This window comes from Enhydra lutris, unplaced genomic scaffold (assembly GCF_002288905.1).
Source record: "Enhydra lutris kenyoni isolate GAN:26980312 unplaced genomic scaffold, ASM228890v2 scaffoldscaffold27, whole genome shotgun sequence".
NCBI lineage: Eukaryota > Metazoa > Chordata > Mammalia > Carnivora > Mustelidae > Enhydra > Enhydra lutris.
The window spans coordinates 23,160,367-23,185,191 of NW_019154111.1; the positions used below are offsets into that span (position 1 = coordinate 23,160,367).

General features: G+C 43.0%; 1 protein-coding gene across 8 annotated transcripts in view; it reads right to left on the reverse strand.

Annotated features, from left to right (window-relative positions):
- Window positions 1-944: 944 nt before the first annotated feature.
- Window positions 945-24,825, reverse strand: part of LOC111152004 (suppression of tumorigenicity 7) — a 265,161-nt gene continuing 241,280 nt past the window's right edge. For 3 of the 8 annotated variants that reach the window (XM_022510262.1, XM_022510267.1, XM_022510263.1), the window contains 4 exons: window positions 21,505-21,655; window positions 12,211-12,303; window positions 9,369-9,508; window positions 947-1,294 (listed from right to left, as the gene is read on the reverse strand). In XM_022510262.1, coding sequence (XP_022365970.1) covers window positions 1,199-1,294; window positions 9,369-9,508; window positions 12,211-12,303; window positions 21,505-21,655 — 480 coding nt within the window. In that variant the 3' untranslated portion in view covers window positions 947-1,198. Of the gene's footprint in view, window positions 1,295-7,512; window positions 8,528-9,368; window positions 9,509-12,210; window positions 12,304-21,504; window positions 21,656-24,825 lie in introns of those variants that run through there. The other 5 variants (XM_022510261.1, XM_022510260.1, XM_022510266.1 and 2 more) reach the window with 2 other exon arrangements.

Consider the following 24,825-nt stretch of genomic DNA (forward strand, 5'->3'; position numbering starts at 1 on the left):
ATGAATAAATAAATACAATCTTTAAAGAAAAGAAAAGAAAAGCTTGCCAAAAGAATAAGAAGCCCTTGTGCACCTAAACATTCCCTGCCCACTTACTTTGCTCTTGGATGAAGGACAGGCGCTGGCAGGAAGTCCCGCTGGGAAGGAGATGTGGTGCTGGTGCTTCCCCACACGCTGCCTATCTTAATGCTCATGGGAAAAGTTTCAGGATTCTAAATAAAATGGAAAACAAACTGTAAAGGAGTCCTCTTTTTAAGCACTGAATTGAGATTTTAAATAGAGCTACTTTTCACTTCAGATAGAGGATTCAACGTTATTTATTTTTCTTCTTTTGCTTAAGTAAAGCCAGATGCTTGGCAGGTGTGAATTGTAGACTTTCAAAGGTGGTAAGGACAAATGACCATTCTGGTTCAGATTATGAAAATACTTAAAGAACACTTACATTTAAGCATCAAGGATATAATAGTGACTTTTTTAAAAGTATCCCTATTAGAGAACATTTTAAAAATGGCAATGTTGAGAAGTGGTCAGGTTCTACAAAAGACTTGCGTCTGTAGGTTCTCATCCAAAGTTTTCTTCACACAACAAGTTTTCATAAAGCAAAACCAAACTATTCAATGAGTAGAGTCTCTGAACTGGAACAACTTGTCACGGCACATACATATTTTTTTTCATTCATGCCTTCTGTCATTCTTTGTGGAAGCTGCTTCTGTGCCTTTGGCCTAGGGGGCTGAAAAAGATGGCACTTTCGAGCCAAAGACATTCCATTTTCCAAACCACCAACTGTACGGGTTTTAAGGCCCTGCTGAGATGATTTTCCATCAGCAAAGAAAACCATTGTGGGGCAATGAGAAGAGCTGGGTCCTTAGTAAGTTAAATGTAAACCCACAGGTTTATTTGGGACACCAACACTTTTAAGGTTGGAAGACATAAGAAGACACACTGGTTGCTGCAATACACAAAAGTTTATTTTTGATTTTTTTTCTTTTCTGAAGGCAAAATATAATAGAACTTAACATCAATGAATTTTGTACAACAAACAGCTTTTAATATGGAACAGACAGTCCATGAACAATTTAAAATCTCAGAATGGCTTCCCTTTTTCAAAGTCATGCTTTCTTGCGGTCCACGAAGAGTTGGCACGAAGAGATGGTGGCAGCCCACTGGATGAGGTGAGTGGAAGGACGGGTGGGCTTCCCTAGATCCGTGTCAGCTGGTGCCACAGGCTGGATGGGAGGATGCTTTCCACTTTCTCCATGACAAAGTTTAAGGGGGCAAACAAAGTGCTGAGGAACTGTAAAGAAACCAGAAAGGCACCAAGTCAGGAGAGATCTCATTCAGGACTGTAAAATGAACCTCTCCAACCTACAAGTCTTGGCATTATGAAAGTCTCAAAGGCTATAATTTTATATTTATGTTACAGGAAACACAGGCTGATGATCGCACCTACATTCCAGCCCCATCACCCACCCCTGCTGTGAGAGATAAGGCGGAGAAGTGTCTGCGGACTGCCCCCTTCACTCCTGATGGCTGGTCCACCATTCCCAGGCCTTCAGATCTGTCTTCAGGATCTGCTGGCTGTGCATGCAGATGACTAGTGCCATCAAGAGTGACTGACAGTTGGGTGACAAGTAGACAGAAGTAGACAAGTAGACTGTGACACTTCAGACCACCTGCCTGCCTAGCTGGGTATAGAACCCACTTAAAGGGGAAATGTCAATTTTAAAAAGTCAAGTTCATTATATGGTTGTGAATTGCTTTGGGATCCTATTGTGTCCCAAACACCTCTGTCATCCATGCTCATTTCTGAACTACCTGTTTAGTGGAATGCATCATGGGAGCCTAGGGGAGGACAGCAAACTTGCCAGTCTATGAATGACATGTCTTTGTTGAAGAAGGGCTGCTCTGAGGAGATCTTTGGGATCTCTTTCATTTGGTTTCTAAACTCCTTTCTGCTTTTCATGTAGAGAAAAATGCTCATTAACTGTGCCTTTTAAGAAAGCCAAGTACCTCGCCTGAGACTCATTTAACATAATCTCAAATTTGTTCTGATTATGTTCTTGTGAAGAATTAGCTTCATTCCACAAACCATCCAGCATCTGGCAGGAGAGGTCCCCTAACAGAGCTCCACAGGAGAGAGAGGTGTTTGGGTAGTTTCCTCTCTCTCTGTTCAGAACCAAAGTATTATCTTGCTAGGGTTCAATACCCGGTTCTTACATTGTGGAGTCTCTTGTTCTAATCCCTTGTCTTCAGCAAAACACTGTCTACACCACCAAGGATTTCCCAGAGAAGTATAGTGTAGTGTATATATAGTGTATATATATATATGCAGAGGGGGAAACATGGTTCTGAGGTCAAAGTAGTAGGGCATTTAATAAAGTTAAAACAGGTTCCTCCATATGTTCTATGGATTTCAGATATTCAAGGAATATGGTAGGCAGGTTTCTCAGAATCTTTCCTTCCTTGTTGTTTTTAAGGACCAGTAGAATACTGAGGCGCCTGAGTGGCTCAATCGGTTGAGCATCTGCCTCCAGCTCAGATCATGATCCCAGGGTCATGGGATCGAGCCCCACATTATCGGGCTCCCGTCTCCCTCTGCCCCTCCACCTGCTCGTGCATGCAAGTGCTTGCTCTCTGTCAAATAAATAAAAATCTTTAAAAAAAAAACAATTAGAATACTAATTGTAAGGTCTGTGACACATTATAGCTGGACCATTAAGTGTGACATTAGTGTCAAGGAAACTCAAGATAGTATAAGATTTGGAATCTTTACAAAGCATGTTGTGTCTTTTACATCAATTAAATATATTTACTCTGTAAGGCACCTCAGTGTTGGATGAGATCTAAAGGAATCTAGAACAAAACTCTCACTGTCAGGAAGCTCAAAGCCCAGGGTCAAGGGGAAGAGATAGGTGACCACTAAGACCTTCCACACAGCAAAATAATGATACCAGATAACCATCATAGAATGGAAAATAGAAGGCCAAGGAAAGCACCAGGAGGGTTCAGAAAACGAAGAAATCCATTCTGTTGAAAGGATCAAGAAAAACTTAAGATGAGGCAAGTGAAATAGACCACACTGGGTGGTTAGGGTATCAAAACATACAGATGGGGTAAGGATGGTAAGGAAAGAAATATGAGCAGGTGAGCCCTACAGGCTCACAGCTGGAACTGAAATGGGAAAGTACTGGTATGATCTGAAGGCAGTAAATAATTCAGCTTAGCTAGAATAGTTAATAGTTCAAAAGTGACCAGAGGCACTCTGGGGAGGACCTTGAAGGCCAAGTTGGATTTGGAATTAGGAAATAGGCAGCCATGTTAGTACTTGAGCAAATGGATGGCTCTTTCATCAAGTGGGTGTTAGATATGTGGCAATTTCTGGAAACTTTCTGAAATTGTCCTTTGTTATGTGCACAGAACCACATGGGATGCTCACCCTATCACCCAGGAATGAATAACTACTGCCCAAGCTGCCTAGTTATGAGAAGATTGTTTACTTGTTTATTAAAATCCTAGTTATGAGGGGCGCCTGGGTGGCTCAGTTGTTAAATGTCTGCCTTCGGCTCAGGTCATGATCCCGGGTCCTGGGATCCAACCCTGCATCAGATTCCCTGCTCAGTGGGAAGCCTGGTTCTCCCTCTCCCACTCTCCCTGCTTATGTTCCCTCTCTCGCTGTCTCTCTCTCACTCTCTGTCAAATAAATAAAGACTGTAAAAAGTAAAAAAAATAAAAATAATAAAAAAAATAAAATCCTAGTTATGAGATTTTGTTTGTAATTCAGAGACCACCAAGGCTCCATAAAACACAGCATTTGCCTATAATACTAGTTCTATAAAGAGGAGCTCAGTGCTATGGTATTCTGGATAAATCAGAGATTCAGACAGGGGTTGACAGATGGGGCACATTAAACAAGGTGGTATTGCTGGTGAAGTTATTATATCCTAAAGACTTGACCTGAAACAGCTTTGGCACCACTAAAGTTGCGAAAGAGAGGGTAAGGAACTCCTAAAGTATTAGCCTGATCCACTGCACTTAGAGGAAAGGCATCGCTCCAAGTCTGTATTCTGGGCAATTTCACTCACTACACGTGGGGACATCAGGAAGCCTCAGCTTGAGAAGCAGAATGAATGGAGAGGTCATTACCAAGTTGGCTCAAAATAAGGCCTGTTTGCTTGTTTGGGGCACTGACCTGACTTGCATAAAAATAACAAAAGCAAGGTCTCTGAAAATCAAGAAGGGAGTCTCCAGCCCTGTTTGATGTCTGCAGGTGTCCCTCATCCCATATCGTCCCACAAGTCACAGCGGGCCTGCCTCCTTGGACTTCATGCCCTTCTCAATAAGGTTCCACAAGAGAAGGAAGTCCTGACACTTCCAGTACATGCGACGATGTACAGTTCGCCCTCACATCTAGAGTGTTCTGTCCTTGGGAGCATTGAGAAAAGAATCCCCAGAAACTTTCCCTAAGGTCCTAATTCTCTCGTAGCACCTGACCTGAGATGTGTGCCTTTTATTAGTCAGCTACCTTCCTCCTCAGCGCCTCTCCCCGCACCTTCTTCCTCATCCCTCACCCACGGGGAAGAAGCAGACAATGCCATGAGCCATCTGAAGTTGATAAGCCCTCTCATTCAGTAACCAGATAAAGGTTAGTGGCTTTCACCAGGAGGGATAAAAAAAAAGTTTGGTGGAACACACCTTGCTTAGGATATTCACTTATGCTTCTTTGTGTGTTTAAAAATCAGTCAGTACTTTTTGGCCAGAGACTCAACCAATGCACAGAGAAACAGCAGTTTCATTTACAGACTTGGGAAATTTATTGCCTGAAAAGTGAAGTCTGAATGAGCAACCCCAGGCAGCCCGGGAACAGCTCATCTATCTCAATGTCCATAACTTCTGTCAAGAGGGCAGAGACACACGGTCCAGGATGCACCGTGATTCAATCAGTGTCTTAGGGTGAGAAAAGGCAACTAGACTAATAAAATAGAGAGAGTGACACTTCAATCGCCTGGTCCTCCTTTTCCTGAAACACCATTATTTAGAAGAAGGTCATGGCTTCCAACATGCTTCATTAACATTCAAAATGCCTCTGCTTATCTGAATAAGTTCCAGGTGCCTTATTGCAATCAGACAATCGACATTTCACTGTAATCAATATCAGACTTCAAAGAGGTCAAGGCCTATAAGTGAAGATGAGAGTCAGAAGTCAGTGGGCTCAGTCTCCGTGAAGGAGAGAGATCAGAGGAGGAAAGACAGAGCCCTTCAAAGTCGATGGGGTCAGAATGCTGACCTTCCCACATTCTGTGAGGGGCTGGGTTTGGAACGATAACTTCTTTATATGAGCAACCTTATCTTGGTAACCAAACATTCTAGGAAGAGTTAGTCTTAAGCCATTGAGGTAGATTAGATTAGTGGGGGGAAAGTCAGTTGAAGCTGCTCATTTTACTACTTCCCAATGGCTCCTGGTTGGCTGTGGGCTTCCTTAAGGCTGCATATCAACATATAAGCACACTGGAGAGTTCCCCAGCTGCCTGCGGCCTGGGGGGCGGCCATGCAATCTCTCCGCATCTCCGACATGTCATTATCCCAGGGCCATTATCTCCGAGAGGCCTGAGAAAGTCATTTTCACACGCTGCAGATGGCTTCGGGCAGCCTGTGGGGTGGCGGTGATGACCTGCAGGGGCTTCTCGGAAGGCCTGCCGCAGTGATGGGGTGAAAACTTGGGGAAGACTCTGGGGACAGGGTGGGCAGGAGAGGGATGGGGCCTGTCTCCTCCAGGCCATCCATCTTCCCTCCCCGCGAAGGCTCTTGAGACATTTCGAAAACTGCTACACCTTCAGGAAGGGCAAGATGAATGTGATCTTCCAGACAGAGGTTTGAAAGTCAATTTTTCTCTACTCTATTTGAAAATGACGAGTGGCTGACCGAACAACCACACCCTGGCAGAGCATAAGCTGTGAGGGGCCCAAAGAGAGAGCGGTATTTTGTTCAATCAGCTGATCTAGGCTCAGAACCAAAGCTTTGGAAACATTAAGTGATCCATAATGAACACATCTCTCTGAAATTCTGGAGGCAGTGGAGCCTTTTCTAGAGAAGACCCAATCGGGCAATTCATCCTTCCGTTCCAGGTGGTGGATTCGGCTCCGGCAGCCCCGAATCACCTAAACACTCAGAAGTCCAGGCGGCATCCCAGGCCGCGGAAGTCAGCAGCCCCCCAGCGGGAAGGCAGGCAGCCACAAGTCACTCAGAAGCCCCCTAGAGGCTTGCACAGTGCAGCCAGGGGAAACCTCTGGCGGCTGGAAAAGATCACTTCAGCAGCTCCGGCAGGGCACCGCATCCTGGCAAGGGGCTGCTCAAATGCTCAGCTTGCTCCAGACCGGTGTTCTCAGCAGCAAAGCCAGCCCTCAACCCCCAGCCTCAGAACTTGCTGGAATCCTTGAGAGAAACACAGACTTCTGGGGCACCTGGGTGGCTCACTGGCTTAAAGCCTCTGTGTTCAGCTCAGGTCATGATCCCAGAGTCCTGGGATCAAGCCCAGCATCAGGCTCTCTGCTCAGTGGGGAGCCTGCTTCGTCCTCTCTCTGCCTGCCTCTCTGCCTACCTGTGATCTCTGTGTGTCAAATAAATAAATAAAATCTTAAAAAAAAAGAAAGAAAGAAAGAAAGAAACAGACTTCTGGGTGCTAACACTCAAGATTCTGAATTTCTGGGGGGGTGGGGCCAAATGAATTTTATGTACAGTATGGGTCTGTTCTCATCCAAAACTCCCACAAAGTGCTATTTGCTTGTTTAATGCAGAGTACTGGGAAAATAACGTATTTGGACCAAAAAATGCTTTAAAAAATGTTTGAGAGGAACATTGAAAGGAAGAAGAATTGTCTAATGTTGTAAATATATTCCTGTTTTATGTTTTACTAAGTTAAACTCTAATCTACTCAGAATTTTGGCAACTACTTTTACTCAGAGGTTGGCTCGAGGGTATAATAATGAATAGTAGAGTTCCATAAACTAGGGAGCATCCAGCATGGGGGATCCTGAGTTTAAAAATCATGGTATATACAGAAGACTTAAGGAAATTTGAGATGTTCTACCATTAGTCAGTTAGCGGTTAGAGGCGGCTGTGAATATACTAGCTGTCATAGGAATTTGCAAGAAGGAAGAGACTTATTGAGTATAGTGTTGGGAGGGCAGAACAGGAACAACAGGTGCATATTGGAGGGAGGCAGATTTTATTGTGTAAAGAAGACTTCTAAGTGATCCAACAATGAAATGGGCTTTGATATTAAGTAGGTGAGTTCCCCATCACTGAGCATATTCAAGAATAGTCTAGATGACCTCCATCACATTACTGTTGAAGGCAATTTGTTTAAGGTCCCTTTCAACTCTAAGAGTCCATGATTATAATTACAAAAGAAGAGGAGAAATGCTAAACTGTATCTGATTTTTACATTGATTCTTTCTGCAGAAACCACTACCATTTATTTATTTAATAATCATTTATTGAAAACCTACTATGTGCAAGGTACTGTGCAAAGCTTTGGGGGTACAGAGATGAGGAAGACACAGCCCTGCTCTCAAGGAGCTCACATTCTAAAAGGGGGACAGACAAGTTTTCAACAATTTTAGTACAATAAATGTGATAATATAGGTATTCATGGAATACTGTGGGATCAAAGAGGAGAGACCTCTAATTCAGCTTAGGAGAAGCTCAGAAAGAAAGCTGAGTATAAAAGAATTAAGAGAAGTTAGTAGAGTGGACAAGCTGGGGTGGTGATGGGGAAGGGCATTCCATGCAGAGCAAATAGCATGTGCAAAGGCACTGGGCTGTACAAGAGCCTGTGCAGCTGGGAGTGGTGAGTAATTCACTACGGACTAAAAGAGTCTGTGCAAGAGTTGGGAGAGATGAGGCTGAAGAGGCAAGCAAGGCTAGATCATAAAGGACCTTGCATACCATGCTAAAGAGCTGAGGCTTTATCCTGAAATCGGTGGGAAACCTCTGGAGAAATTCAAGCAGGGAAGTGCCATGCTCAGACTTGCAATTTGGGAGGATCGTTCTTATGTCAGTGTGAGAAAAGGACTGGCAAGGGATGAACCTGGAAGCCAGGAGACCAGTTAAGACTCTTGCAGAGGAGTACAAGCAAGAAAAACAAGACCTAAACTAAGAGAGAGGGGCCATGGGGAGAGAAAGAGGGGAAGAAGAGGTGAATTACATTTACTGAATGCCCGGTGGCTTAGGTGGTTAGACCCGACACGCTGTGGAGGCCGAGACAGGTGGGATGTGGGGAGTGAGGAAGAGGAGCTCGGGAGGGCTGCTCCGTTTCTGGCTTGAGTAACCGTTTGGATGGCAGTGCCATGGCGGAGGTCAGGAATACAGGAGGGGTGCTTTTGGTGGTGGGGGAAGGAGGGTGATGAGTTCAGTTTTGGAAATGTTGAGATTGAGGTGCCGGTGGGATTTCCAGTTCATCTTCAACACGCATGAAAATACTCTGGCAATTCCAGTCCCTGAGCTCTGCCGAGCAGAAAATGTCAATCATCTGGAAAGGGATTAAATCAACCCAGCCAAGTTAGAAATCATCCTTTCTGACTCCACTCGCCTTGAAATCAGAATGGAGTTCCATGGAAACAAATAACACTCCCTTCCTTGTTCCTTCTATTTGAAACTCATCTGTGGCAGAATCAGTAGTTAGCCTCTTTGCATGTGCAGGTGAAACGGTCGGTTTTCAACAAGGAAACTGGTTCGGCTTGTCACTTGTCAATGCAGACAGTTTTTCTTACCAAAGCTCCTCTCCTCTACCCTCCTTAAAGACTCTCACTGGATTTCCATATTCTAAATGTCAGGTCTGTATACTTCTTCATATAAGTTCTTAATATACTTCTTAACTACAAGCCCTTCACACACTCTTAGTTCATTCCCCAAACAAGCCAAAGTTTGAAGCCATTAAAATACTTTTTATTTAAATCTTTGAAAATGTAAATCTCACCTTTATTAAAGGAAAGACCCACAATATCTAAAAATTAGAAATAATGTTATTCAACTTTCAGAAAACAGAATAACTTCCCACACGTTTTTCATTTGCTAGGATTCCCTTAATTATTAAATTTAATCCTTTTAGACTTCATGCTTTTTGGAATTCTGGGATTTGTGTGTGTGGTGTGTGTGTATGAAATGAGGCAAGGCATGCATTAACAAAAAACCTACACTTTTTCATTGGCCTTCAACTTTCTGATTCCACCGACGAAAATGAAAATTAAACAGTGAGCAAATGATCAATACAGGCATATCCTTTCCTACAGGACGCTGCTTCGTTCCTCTCACGCTGTTTCCCTTGGCTTCCCTTGCCCCTGGCCTCAGGCTCCCTCTTGGCAAATACTCACAGCTTTTGCGAAGACCCCCATAAGCTCCGGGAACTGATGTGTCAGGAGGGCCAGCATGGCTGTGAAGGAACACAGTCCGGCAGTGAAGAGAATGAAGAAGGGAAGCTCCTTCTTCGGGTAAACTGAGACTTCATGGAAAGCTGTGGAGAGGATCCAGGGGGAAGTATGAGTGCCCGAGTGAAACGCCTTCTCAGGGCATTTCTGTCTGTGGGATGGACTCTTCGGAGCTGTGGCTAAAGCCTCTCAGAAACGCCAAGGCCGAAGCACCTGAAAGAACCAGCGCCACCCTCTAGGCCAGCCTCTGGCGTGCCTCGCGGCTCCTCCCGAGTCCCTGGTGGAGCTTTAGTGCTCCATGTGGGAGGCATGACAGGGCCCATCTGAGGACATCACGCATTTGTGGGGGAAAAGGAATACCATCTCTGCCTAATACATAGTCCTGCTTTCTCAAAAGAAAACACAAATAAAACAAAAACCTTATTCCCATTATAAAATACATGTTCATCGGACAAAACCCGATAAATCCAGAATTAAATATACTGGGGGAAAAACATTCTCTATATTTTGACCTTCCTGTAATTTTTTTTAATCATTATAATGCGGCCACATTAGTTTATCTTGTATTTTTTCCTGGCCCACTCTGAGTATGTTGGCGGAGGGAGCCACCCTGACAGACATTCAGCAAGGACCTCACACGCTGGCCAAGTCAATCTGCAAAGGCTGGAGATCAAGGCCGTGGGGGCCACCTGACACCACTGTAGGAGACTCCTGATGATAAATATACTTCCACCATCACCAAAAAGTAAATAACTGGTGCCCTTTAGAGCACCTTTTATAACTTTAACGTTTCCAGTGTTGGGTTTGGGGAAACCAAAAAGCAGGTGGAACCAATGCCCAGAGAGAGGACTCCCTGCTTCCTGCTCACTGGACGGCTGGAGCCCCCCCGGCAGTGGGGTGCTTACCGGGGGAGCTGGGGCTGGCCCGTGCAGAGAAATTGGCCCCGGCAGCCGCCCGAGCTGGAAAACTGCCTGGGAGCAATGCTCCCTCTCAAACCGAAAGGATCCAAGTACTACATTTTCTTCAGGAAATCCAAGCTCTAAAGGCCTTTCCTTGACCGTTCAGCTCCCATTACTTACAGCCCTAAACAAAAATCCACTGGACCTGAGAGAGGGCGGGGAGAGAGCCGGGAGGGACCAAGCAGAGACAAGCTTGCACACTTGACTCCCAGAGGCTACCTGCTGGGATTCAAAGGAGGGGTAGAATCACACTCGGGCCCTAATGTCCAACAAGGGGACTCTGACTGTACAAAATGTGGAGTGCATTCCAAACAGGGGGCCCTCTTTGTATCCACACCATCCTGGCTGTCAATGCCCAACCCCCGAAAGATTGTGAGGGAAGATCAGATTTTGGACCACTGCATTCAATTAAGTAAATGAGAGTCATAATTTTCAATTTCAGGTTTACAGAGATTATTCCTATAAAGTTTCTTTTGAGAGCTGTAATCTTGTTCTAATAGTGAATCTATCCCCATGGAAACTTAATGGGACTCAATTAAAACATCTTAAAACTGCTTTTCAGAAATGGTCTTTCTTACCAGAAACAGAAAGTTTAACAAGGATCTCCCTGAAGGGGGAGTCCAAAGGTAAAGTGTGGGTCCACACCAGGAATTTCTGAAATCAAATCTAATGTAGTGTGAGGCACCAGACCCTTTTTCACAATAAAACTCAGGCAAGGAACAAGACATCACTGAGCTCTCCCAGATCCCTAGGTAACAAATAGGAAATAGACTCGGGCTAGCGAGGAGAAAAGGGGGCCCCCTCCTCCTGCTTCAGTCTGAGATGGTAATTCCTGCTGCACCCAGACCCACCACGCAGGAGATTTGGATGGGCTCAGTAATGCTGTGCACCCAGGGCTCCAGACTTACCCTATTCCCTGGGGCTAGGAGAGAGGATTTAAGGGGGCCTGTCAAAGGGAGGAGGCGGCAGGAGAGGGGACAAGGAAGAGAGAGCAGCCAAAATTTGGAGCTTATTATCTGAGGGAGAAAAATGTGTCCTAAGTAAGGGGCCACATGAGGAGCGTGGACAAGATCCCTGCACACAGTATGGTTTGATAAATCTATTCAGCAGGACTTATCAAAACAATGTTGTATTACAGTAAACCGAATCATGCCTTCCACACGTGGCATGGGCCGTCAGACTGCTAGCTCGGAAGGTTCTCGAAGGCAGGGCCCCTCTCTTGCTGCTGCATACAGTGCCGAGGCCACACCTGTGCTCTGCACGTGCCACACCGGCTCACGCACGACATGCAACCCTGAGACGCTCGCAGGGAATCCCTGTGGCCCAGAGCACTGCGTCACCACGGAGATCACGCCCGCCCGGCCCCACAGCTCTGCCTCTGGCAATGAAGTCAGCATCCTGCTGCTGCCCTCCCATCCGTGACTCATCTGCAGCCCCCTCTGAAGGCAGCGCCCCTGCTTCACACTCCAGTCTGTGCAGACCGCATCGGACCAGCTGCGCCACTCAGCCAGAACCCTGTGCAATGGAGCAGTCCACGAACATCCACCCCAAACTAGTGGTCACTGCGCTTGGGCCAACCAGCACACGATGCCTCCGCATATAAATGTCAGGGCTCCAGGGTCTTTCCCTTTGATGACTCTGCAGAGACCTGGAGCAGCAGGATGGCACACCCACTCGCATAACTCACTTTAATATGCACATGCTATCAAATAAGGGCAGGCTTTGGAAGAAGAGTCGTAAAAGACAAAGAATGCTACAAATTTATCATTCCCACCTCTCCCCATCCCCGGGTTCAGACATGAAGAGAGGGATACAGAAGTGAGACTTACACGGAAGCAGCTCTCGGTCTGCTGTTTCTGTACAGATTGGGTACGGATAAAATAGATGCCCCTTTTCCAAGGGATAAGGGATCATCCGAAAAGCTGAAAATGAGAGACAATATGTTAGAGGGTCAATATTTGTCTCATAATGTCTCAATTCCAAAAAGGGGCTTTAGAGCATTTTTATAATGGTAAACACTTCTACAAGTGAATCCCAGCAAGGATGCAAGACTTACCCAAACTGTGAGTTATGTGCCAGATAAACTGTCGGAGACACATTATGATGTATGACTCATGCATTAATCTCACACTATATATTCTGGGCAAACCTCACAAAACTGGGTGGGGAGGGGTGCAGAGGAATAGGGAAGCCATCGGTTCAATGCCCAGGATTTCCTCATCCATGAAGTATTATTACAATGTCACGAGCACTAACTCAATATAGCTCAACTGATGCTAACAACACAAACCTGGACTGAAATGCTTCCCCAAGAAGCAAATGTGGACTGACTTGCTGACGCCTGTTACAGATGTACAAATATGAAAGGCATTCTACCATGTCTATTTAAAAAAATGTGTCTAGGTGGATGAGAATTCCAACCAAGATGGACAAAAACAAAACAAAACAAAACAAAATCTAAAAATGCATGACTCAGGAGGTATTTCTATACTTTATGTGAAACTTTTCAATGTTCAATATCACGTAGGGGAAGAAATGAATCCAGAGAAATTGATTATCTGTGTGTTGATGATGTCAGACCAACTAAATTCCGCTTTTGTGGCTTCAAACAATGTTAGGTGTCACGCTGAATTACGGTTTTCCAATCAATCCATCCCTCTGCGTTATCACACGTGTTACTCCCCGTTACAATGTGAGGAGCGTGTTAGTCTCACTGTTGCTCTGAACGCAGTGTTTAGAGTAATTTTCCTTCGACAGATGTCCTGTAACTACAGCATGCTGTAGACAGAAAATAGAAAAACCGCACCCTACACTGGCAAAGTCAGGTAACAATCCTTGCCTTGGTGTGTGTGTCAAAGAAGGGTGGGGGGGCACACAACAATCTCTTCAGTCTTAAGTGCTGTATTTCAAGGAATCAGAGCTACATCCTCAGCTGGGTAATCACCCGCACCTTCTCAAAATGCCATCAATGTACACATTTATCTTCTGCATACTTATTTCAAACAGGAATCAGAAACAAAGAATGTTCTCCCTCACAAGAAATGACAAGGTTCTATTGTAACCAGCATCAGTGCACATATGGTATTTATTCTGGTGTCTGAATATTATTTAAAAGTAAAAACATTATGTATGTGATTCCAGCATTTGGAATGCAGTCAATCCACACCACAGTGGTATCACTCTGAGGTTACAGCACATTGCCATGGAGAATATAAATCACTATAAACGCGGGATTAGAGCAGAGCCAGTTTGCTGGCAGTTTGCTGAGGTAAAAATGTTATCAATTTTCCTCTTGTAACAGAAACCTCTTAAACAGAGATTAAAACATTAAAAACACCCCAGACTTTAACTCTTCTTAAAATGAAAGGCTCACCCTAGTTCAATCAGACTTTTCTTTCATGCAAACAAAGATGACTTTTGCCCGCTGCTACAACAAGAGCAAGGGGTGTTCTCAGCACAGGTTGTTAACGCACAAAGATCACTGAAGGAACCAGTATCTCTGGAGAGGTTTGCAAGACAAGGGGGAAGAAATTACATAACAACCCCCCCCCCACAAAACCCCTTTTAGTGCCTTTATAGGATACACTAAAATCTCTTCTGGGAAGCAGTGTGTTTAAATTTAAACTGCAATATGGCAGGATTTTAATACCATTTCCCATAAATGAAGGCTGCTATGAAAGCATCCCAAAAATGTGGAAAAACCTACGTGGAAGTTTTGTGTGTGTGTGTGTGTGTGTGTGTGTGTTCCTTTTTTTTTTTTTTTTTTTTTGGTAACCCAGATTCTCTATGTGCAACAGGGCTGTTGTAATTAAGAATCTGTCCGGGTTCACATGATCTAAATAAACCCTCAGTTTTCAAAGTGGCTATAAATTTGAATGCTACATTTTATTCAAAATTGAAGTCAGTTTGCACTTCGGGGAGCAATTTTTTAAATGAAATATAGGAGAGCAAGATCTTGAGAGTGTTCAACCATAGAAATCAAATGCTTGGTTGGTGTCTTTTCACTCAGATGCCAAATCTTTTTTGCAGCAGTATTTGGCACGCATACAGAATTCCATGCACCAAGTTAGTCTTTCTCTTCTAATCAGTTCTGGTCTTTTTGGAGAGGGTGGAGACAGTGATTATATACAACTTACACACATACACACACACACACACACACACACACACACACACACAGGTCTTTCTGCACCGTCCTACCCAGCCCCCCAAGGCAACCTCCATGACTGTAGAGATGCTTAGGATCCTCTTAAAATCTCTTTCTCATGTCAGTTGTCATTTACATTGAGTTCATAAAATAAGATTAAGCTTTTTGGCTTCACTAAACAAAAGCAAATACAATTTCTGTTTGCAATTCTATCCTTTACCCACCCTGCTGTGCAGGGACCAGGGAGTGGGAGATAAGCAGTGGAGGGCTGGAGAGAGCAGGAAGAGGCACTGCAGAAATCTTGCCAGCTTCACCTCCCACCTCCTGATCCCTGTCACTGAAAAGACATGTAACTGCTCCACAAGAACCTCACAGCTTTAGCTGAATGTCCAGAAATTTTGCAAATGCAAGTAGGAACACACTGATTTGACAGTGCAAATGAGAATGGAAAAAAGGGCATCTATTTTATGAATTTTATCTATTTCATGAATGACTACAGATCTCCTAAAAATCTTTGTCTGGAAAAACATACATTTCAGAGGAATTACAAATATACAATGTATTTGGTTAAAAACAAAACAAAAAAGCTGGGCTGCTCCATGTGAATGCATAGGACACTAGTAGTGTTTCTGCCTTTTTCTCTGGGTGCCATCACCTCCCTTACCTTGACTTCTGTTGCACTGGTGAGGAAGGGGCAAAATGAAACCAGGAGTCGGTTAATGACCACATGGGGCCCTGCAGTAAAGCCTGAGGCATTACACTGGCATCCTCTCTCCCTGACCAGACACATTTTCTAGTCTCCACACCTGTCAGTGCTGGGCTCCCTAGAGATCCTAAACTAACACTGGAGAAAAAGTCAAGAGAATGAAAACAGGGACAGAAGGACGGACACAGGAATAAACCAATTCCCGATTTTCCCAGCGATTTCTAATGACCTCTCAGCCTACCCACTAATAGCAAGGATAGAAGATAATATCTGATATTTTGTCTATGTTGCCTTTTCAAAGAGGATCCAGGGAACTGTGTATAGACAGATTACTTGCAACAGCAAGAAGTGCATTTGAATCCCAGTGGCACATCGTCAAACTGCGAGTGCTTTCCTCAGGCACCAGGGACAGAAGAGTGAGCGACACGTTGTCCCTGCATTGATGGAAGCTCACAGCCTATGGCAGGAAACAGATGGTCCAAGAATCCTGAAAATCTGTGTGAATGATCTCCCTGAGATAGCACCTCTGTGCTGTGTGTATCTAACGGAGGAGCCGTGGAGGCGATAGCTAACAACGACCTGAACTTGACCAGCTGAAAACTAGATGACTGGATGGGTCATTAGTCTTTGTCCAGTCTCTTTGTCTTAAAAATGAGAATACTATAGACCCTGAGAACCTTAAAGGGACCACGTGTGGCAAAGGTGTCTAAACATGGGGACTGATGGCTCGGTAAAAGTCAGTTTTCTCTCTATATTCCCTTTCTACTAAACCCGTAATTCTGGCTCTCTCAATCAGGTCATATTTTGCTTATAAGTAAAAACGCTGCTTATTTATAAATAACTAAAGGTGCAAACAACAGAACAGAAAATTATCATTAAAATACAAATTTTACAATTTCACCCTTGACTCTAAAGTAGGTAACTGGCCATAAAGGCTATTTGATCTTCACAAGGCATTTACACACAATAATACAAAATTCTCAAATCAAAAGCCCAAGGTACTGATCCGCACTCTTTCACTATTTGTTCTGCGGTCTTGGGAAAAATCACTTCCCTTTGGCTCATTGATGTACCATTCCAATTCTGAAGAGGAATTCTAGAGTTTTACAGCAGATTCACTAACTTGTTGACAAGCCTCGACCCTTTAACACTCTGTTCCTACTTCCATGACAGTATTGCTTGGATGCACACTACATATTACATAGATGCGTGTGTTAAAATACGCATAGGTGAGCACACATGAACAGACGTGTGCATGTACACACACACACACACACACACACACACACACACACACACACACATTAACATTTCTCTCAAAGCATTTCAGAGTCCTATTCATCCTGTATCTCCAACATAATGCTTGGTACCAAGGAGGGACTCAATATGTGCTCACTGAATAAAGGAATATGTGAATTAATGCACAATCAGGAAGAGACAGAGAGTTTCCCTTTTAAAAACTCAAGTGGCTTCAAATTATGGTGAGTCACCATGGCAGAATGAAGGGAAGGGACAAGCTGGCTCCATCCACCAGGCAGAAGGTGGGGAGGCGCTGTACGAGACCTGGAGACTGGCTTTTAGTGAAAGTTAGCTTTGACTGGGAAATTTAGCAGACCATTGCCCTCTCCCAAATTATAAAATTTAGCATTGGAACTATGGGGTGAGGGGTTGGGGGGAATCTCTCTTTAGCAGTGCAAAAGGTGCCAGCCGTTTGGAGGAAAGTTCTGGTTAGTGGAAATGCCCGAAGGACTACATCTTACAGCAAGGAACATTTACCATCAGGTTCAAAGAGAATAAATTAGAATCGGAATTTCATCCTATGCTCCAACAATGGGCCGTTTTCTCCTCTCAAAGGAAATACTCTCTTAGTCCCCCCCAAAAAACACCACCTTCAAATCTTATACATTATTTAGTGAATTCTTTGGGGAAAAAATCTCCAAAAAGAAAATAAAGAGTCTTACTTGGTCAGGTGGAAAAAAATGGAAACAAAGAAAGGCTAAGTGATTTACCCCATGGCATACTTGTCTTCTGATATATAGAACTAGAAAATTAAACCTTGAAGTTCACAGCTGCGGTCAGCAGACTACCCTGCTTTATAAAATAAATACAGCCAAAACGAGCCTTGAAAAGATCGAGGTAGGAGGGAGAGGAGGCCACATCAGTATTTAATATAGGTAAAACAGAAGATGTGCCATTTAAAATAGAGTCCCACAAGGCACAACGCTGTTGTAAATAGACCCAGTACAAATGAGATTGCTCATTTATATAGGTTTTGTATATTCAACTCATACTTGCAGTAATGTGCGTGTTTGTGTGTGTGTGTGTGTGAGGATAACCAGAACCTACAGTGTTTAAAATAAGTGTAATTCAGATAAGGTGGCAGCTGTATAACGAACTAAGGAATGTATTTTTAAATCTTGTAAGTTAAAACTTTTCCCCTTTCTTGATTATCTTGACTTTGAGGAACATATTGTGCAATTTCAGAGGCTGGGACAGTGATGAATCAAACATTTTAGAAACCTTTGAAATGCTGATGTATTTGTGGTTGAGGACTCAGTTTTTTTTTTTTTTTTTTTAAAACCACCATATGTTTCAAACCCAAACAATCTCTGCCATGCATCAGCTGGACTTTGGGGTTTTATCAAAAATGTGAATTATTTCAGCCTGATTGGTGGGAAACTGACTTAATTCCACAAGATGACTAACGCTCCAACATAATAAACTCATTAAAAAGCAAGGAAAAATATATCTGTATCCCCACTCCTAAACCAACACTTTTGACAGAAGAATGTTTTTTGATCTCCAAAAGATCAATTAACTAAAAGAATATTAATTTTTAATATAGGAACTGGTGAAATTAGGTACTGTTACCTTCCTCCCTGAATTTCCTTTCTAATGAAAAGGGGAAGTTGGAAGGGAGTTGGGGAATGGCCTTAAATTTCAGAAAGAACAAAAAAAGATAATAAAGGACAAAACCTAAACTAGGAGGCTGGCAATGTCAAAAGGCGCCACCACGTGGTACACTGGAGGAAGTGCAGCCTGTTGCGCTGAGGCACAGGCTGTCCAGGGCACCTCTGAAGGGAGAAGGCACCCTTCACCCACTGTAGCTATCTCAACGAAACCGCCTTGAAGCCGGACAATCTGGGGTGGGGCACTGGCATTCAGTATCATCAGCGATTCACAGTGTTCAAAAGCCAGGTAAGTTAAGTCAATACCACTTCAATAGCCAAGTCAGAATTGCAATCCAAGTCTTCTGATTTAAAATCCAAACTCTAATGCCTCCATTCAACTTAGAATGCACACAGGTCTAGAAGTGATGTCAAAAGATTGCACGTGACTGTTTGAAGTTTGAGTGGTAATTCTTCTAAATTGCATGAGAGATTTATAGCTTTGTTTTAAAAAGGACCAAAACTTTGTACTGAAACACCATACACACACACACACACACACACACACACACACACACACACACACACATATATACATACATATTTGTGCTTGTAGAAAACTACGTATGCTTGTTGAGAAAATTTGAAAACTACAAACATGAAGGGAAAAAACCTCTTAAAATCTACTTAAAGATTTATTTATTTCCAGTCTTTCGTTTGTTTATATGTAGAATTTACTTATTTTTTTTTATAAAACGGCCCATTCTGTATTTAAAATGTTTAAGTCAACATTCACCATCAAAAATATAATTTTAGAAAGATTATCTTTCTAAACACTATAAGAGGAATAAGTACACCGAGCCTATAAGTAGTAGTATAAATTGAAGGCTTCCAAACAAATGTTTTAGAGATGACTGATCATCTTATGCTTAATCTATTCAGGAAAGGTGTAAATAGCTGGTATTATAGAAAAGAAGAGGCAAGAGAAAGTGAACTAGAGTTTACATCCTGGCTCTACCAACAGTGGTGGCAAAACTTGTAATCAGGTGCTCGTCTCAATAACTCTTCCTCTCCTAAACAACAGAGGCGGCCGCCTCTCTCCTGTCTAACTCAGAACGTTGTCAGGAAGAGTACATGGAATGACAGACACGCAAACCCTCCGTATATTACCCCCTTCTACATGCACTCTCCATGGTGCTTGGTGCTTAACGAGCACTCTCATAGTTCCTGTCTAGAATTGAGGTACAGCTTTCTTTTCAAAATTTGGGATGGTTTCTATTTATCTATAAGGATCAAATGCAGAATTTCCCTTTCCTTGAGGTCCCTGACTGCCTTGCTATCCTGGTTTATGTCTAAAAATTCACCCCCTCTCTTCATTCTAAAGAGTATTCTGCCCATCTAATCTGAGGTAATTAATTATATTCCCCCAACATCACCACGCTGCTAGATGAACGAGCTCACAATGTCACTTCACATTTGTCCAAATCCCATGGTCCTTCCCAGTTGGTCCAGGGCATCCCCCCACCCCCACCACTGGTATCTAATTATATGGGTAACTAATTTCCAAACAAAATTTCTAGTTATTATTCCTCATGGAATTTTTTTTTTATGGTTATGCCATTCCCAACACCGTGTCTCTATCACTTCTTGCCTCCCCATTTTGTTCCTTTCCATATAACTGTAACTTTCTTATCAATCAGATCCAGCTGATTGATGACAAAAGCTTCTTTTGTTAGGTTTCTAAAATGCTAATCTATAAATATGTCTTTATTTGGTGAGCCAATCTATCCATGTAATTTTTTTCCTACAACTAAACCTAGGTGAGGCCTCTCATGTTCAATCCTGCTGGGCTTCTTCAATCTTTTTCTTGTGTTTAAATAAAAATCCTTTTGTCTTTTTTGGGTAGAACGCCTTAAATGCAACAACAAACCAAGTCAGTGGGGGACTTTACACACGCCCACACATGCCCTGAGTACAATGTGTTGTCTTAACACAGGACGGGGCACCGGGAGTGGCTTATTACACATAATGGTGTGGGGGTGAAAGCATCAACCAAGTTAACACCCCTCAAATTATAAATAGTAAATTATTTAAGAAAACTCATTAGAAATTCTCTAAAGAAATAGTTTCAAAACTAAACGAAAAGCTTTTAATCAACTTGAGTCCCACCTCTCTCAACTTACTTTTACCCCATTCCATTTGGCTGCCCCCCCCCCCCACCCAACTTCCTGCATCCATTTGGATTCCTGCTGGGTTTGGGAAGGGCAGGAAAAGGGAAGAGCAGAAGATTATCAAAATGAAAATGGAAGCAGCAAAGATAAACACAGTGAAAGGGATTAAAAAGACATTCCTTTGTGAGGTTGATCAGAGTAGGGGTGAACTAAGAAAAAATTATCAGAAGACTAATAATTGTTTTGTTTCTCTATGAGAAGGGGAAAAAACACCCCACACTGCATGTTGTACTTGTTTTGCTTAACTAATGACAATGTGTCAATCCACATATTGTCCAATAATCTGTAGTCTTGGGCCTTTCCCCTCAATTTACATTCTTCTAAGCAGTCCCACCACTTAGCACAGTGTCCTTGCTTATGACACTATCCTAGTTCTTCAAGGCTTGGTTCAAATCTCCTATGATCCTTAAGGTTACCTGTGACTGCAGCACCTCACTGACCTTTCCCTTAGGAAAAATCACTGGGCAGCTGCGTCATGCTGGCTACTCCTCCCAACTAGACGAGATGTTTCTCCAGGACAAGGAGCATGTCTCACCTGAAACTGAAGTCTTTTCTCCTTACACAGAATGACAGTACCTGGCACATGCTCAGACTGATTATCCCTACAGCCATCCAACAGGCATTATCCATTAATACACGAATGCTACACCTGCCACCAAACACTAGGGTCCTGTGGTCACTGCTCTTATTCTCAAGGAAAACTGCAGCTCATTTGTTTGGCCAACCTAGTTCCAGTGGAGGATAACTGTGGCTCATTAGCCAATCCTCCCAGAAAGGCCACCCAGAAGTGGTTGGCCAAACCCCATGCCAAACCCCCTGCCAAAGATTCCCATGAAGCTGAGGGGGTGCTCAGGTCTCCAAAGAGGGTTTTCCAGTTCTCCTCTGCCAGAACAGTCCAGATTCATACCGTCCATTGTATAAACTTATTTTTTGAGGTACAGAGATGGCATCGTCACAGTAACAATCACCACCATTGGGGAACTGAAGAATCTCAGTAATTAACCATCATCTCTCGGTGATGGAATATTGCAGGGAAGTAGAGCTATAGATATGCAAATCATCATTATTCATCATGAACACTCAGTATAAAAACAGTTTTAGCATCTTTTCATGCTCTTAAAAAAAAGTTTCAAAGAAAGAAAATTACTTACTGCCTTCCCACGTACAATGCAAAAGATTCAAAGCCCCTTCCACCCTCTTCCAGTGTGCCAGATGAAAGAACGCATATGCTATTGCTTCACTGTCCCCTCGCTTCAGGATATGTTCTGGGGGGAGGATTAAGCTTTTCATTTCTAGTAGGTACTGAAATAAAAAAGGCAGGAGACAGATGCATTAAAACACAGTAATTTGGAATTCAATATTGAGAATAGAGAGGCTGATTTCCCTAAAGCCACCACTCATTAGCATTTCATCCAACCTGCAACCTTGTTAGTATGTTTGAAGGCAATTACTAAAATACCCAGCAACCCAAAGTTTGCTAACAGATAGTTAGGCTTGAACTAGGTTTCCTAAGGTGACGATCAGAGGCTTTCAGGGTTAGATACTTTAGTCAACGAAACATATATAGACTCAAACAGCAAAACGGAAAATTAGAAGACACAGTAAGTTGGTGTAATTTTGTAGCCAGAAACGAAAATACATAAAATGGATGCGTGAAGGTTAAGAAGTCATAGGACTAAACCCACTATACTAGAGAGACTTGAGATTCACTGTTTTTTTCTATACAGATGTACCAAGAAGGACCTAGTCCAGTGAAAAGAGCCACCCCTAGCTGTTCAGATGCTGGAGGAAGGAGGCGTGGCAGCCTGAGGACAGGAAGACCCCAGGGATGGGGGGGAGTAGTACAGACCCCAAACTATACTGTTTTTTAAGATCCTTTCCCAAAGACTGAAGGATCCTCAGCTTATGACTCTTCATTCCTATCTTCTACAAAGGAGATGGGAGCACAGGGCCAGAATTGATTCTTTGGTGTTTACTACAGAATAGAAAGGGAAGAAAATTTAGGGTGGTATTTTATATTTGCAAATGTTAACTTCTTTTTGCTTTCTGGCTTCTCCCTGGGCGTCACTCCTCACCCACATATACATATACACCATCACCACCAACCACCATCACGAAAACCCATGCATCTCCTTTAAAATGGAGATTAGCAGATGATAGAGGGATGTGTTTAATGAAAATGGGACAAATACGGCAGAAGGAAGTGATATGAGAAGAGATGATCAACAGTTGTGATGTCAGAAACAATTGCCTGAAGATTTATCTATCAGTAGAATCGACGAGGGAGGAGGAAGAATGGACGACTTCTGCTTTACCGAATGGAGATCATGGTACACCTCTCAGTGTTCTGTTATCTCACTGTGGATTTATGTGTTTTGGGCACTGTGAGTGCAGTTGCCTTTAAGCTTCCTCTCCTATTGGTACATCTGCTCTCAGGATACACACGCCTGGCAGGAACCAGGAGGACACACTCTGGCCTCTTGGTTCAGCAAATGAAACTTTCTACACTCTGGGTCTGTTATTTGAAAAAAATCTCTAAGCCTCAGGGCTCGAAAAAGTGAGAAAGCCCATACAGAGTGCAGCAGAGAAGAGTGATACAGTCATCACCCTTGCCAGGGAGGGGGTGGGAGGGTGGGAATAGAGGGCCCTCCTTGGAGAGAAAGATATCCATGGGAAGGCCTCTTTCCAGGCTGTTCCATGAAAGGTGTTGATTACTTTGATGCAAACTCCTCAAGTATGAGTTCCAAAAGATCTTTTTGTTCATATGCCTTTTCGAATTCTACAAGTCACTGCCTTCCTCCTCCTCCTTGTTTCAGAACAGTGCAGAACAAAAATCTTTTGGGAAAAATTATAATTTTGAGTTACCTAGTAATCCAACCAGCACCACATTTATAATGAATAGCAACTATAATATAAATATAAGGGTGAATTTTATGTTCAGAAATATTTGACTATCCTCTTATGATCCTGTTACCTTAATTGAAGCTATTATACCATGTTGCCACCACCCATGATGATCTTAAAAGACTCCAAGGCAATGAGTCATGGGAAAGACATATACCCTGTAAGGTGCTATAAATTGTATTAATTGTTCCAGAGTAAGAGAAGAAAGATCATTTGGTTACTCTTAATAATCATCAGGAGAACAAAGGAAAGGGAAATTTTCTTGCCTAATAAGAGCCCTAGAGTAAGACTTTATTTTTGAGTTTCTAACAATGATTTATAGCTACCCTGCCTATCAAATAGTCAATTTTTAAAGAAAGAACATGCTGTATAAACTCTGAAACAACTAAATATGAAAACCATTAGTGTACGTATCCCAGGATATAGAGACCTCTTCAAGTCCCTGAGAATAAGATGGTGGCTGAAAGAAAAGTATAAACTACCATTCCTTTTATTTCTATGACGAGGAAAGTCTTTCGAAGTCATTTCATTAAGCATCTGTAAAAGAACTCTTCTCTTGGCTAAGGAACCTTCAGGAATAGGGGCCCCTGAGAAGAAGTGGGTAGGTCCACATTTGTGGATAGACTTGAAACAGAGGGGGTGGGGCAGAGAAAATGTGTGTGTGTAGGGGAGTAGAAAATTACTTATTTTATAATTGTAATAGATTAGAAATAATAGATCTGCATTATCTAATATGGTAGCCTCTACTGCATGTGACTATTTGAATTAAAATCAATTAAAATCAAATAAAATGGGCACCTGGGTGGCTCAATGGGTTAAGCCTCTACCTGTGGCTTGGGTTATGGTCTCAGGTTCCTGGGATCGAGCCCTGCATCGGGCTCTCTGCTCATCAGGGAAATGTTTCCCCCTCTCTCTCTCTGCCTAACTCTGCCTACTTGTGATCTCTCTCTGTCAAACAAATAAATAAAACAAACAAAAAAAATCAAATAAAACAAAAGATACAGTTTCTCAGTCAACTCCTCAAGTGAGGCATGTAGTTAATGACTACTATACTAGACAATGCAGAAACATTTCTGTTATCACAAAACATTCTATCACAAAAGCATTGCTGTAGGGGCGCCTGGGTGGCTCCATGGGTTAAAGCCTCTGCCTTTGGCTCAGGTCATGATCCCAGGGTCCTGGGATCGAGTACCGCATCGGGCTCTCTGCTCAGCAGGGAGCCTGCTTCCTCCTCTCTCTCTCTGCCTGCTTCTCTGCCTACTTGTGATCTCTGTCAAATAAATAAATAAAATCTTGGGGTGCCTGGGTGGCTCAGTGGGTTAAAGCCTCTGCCTTCGGCTCAGGTCATGATCTCAGGGTCCTGGGATCGAGCCCCACGTCGGGCTCTCTGCTCTGCAGGGAGCCTGCTTCCTCCTCTCTCTCTCTCTCTGCCTGCCTCTCTGCCTACTTGTGGTCTCTGTCTGTCAAATAAGTAAATAAAATCTTTAAAAAAAAAAAATAAATAAATAAAATCTTTTAAAAAAAAAAGCATTGCTGTAGACAATGTCAGTTTCCAATATTCAAGTAAC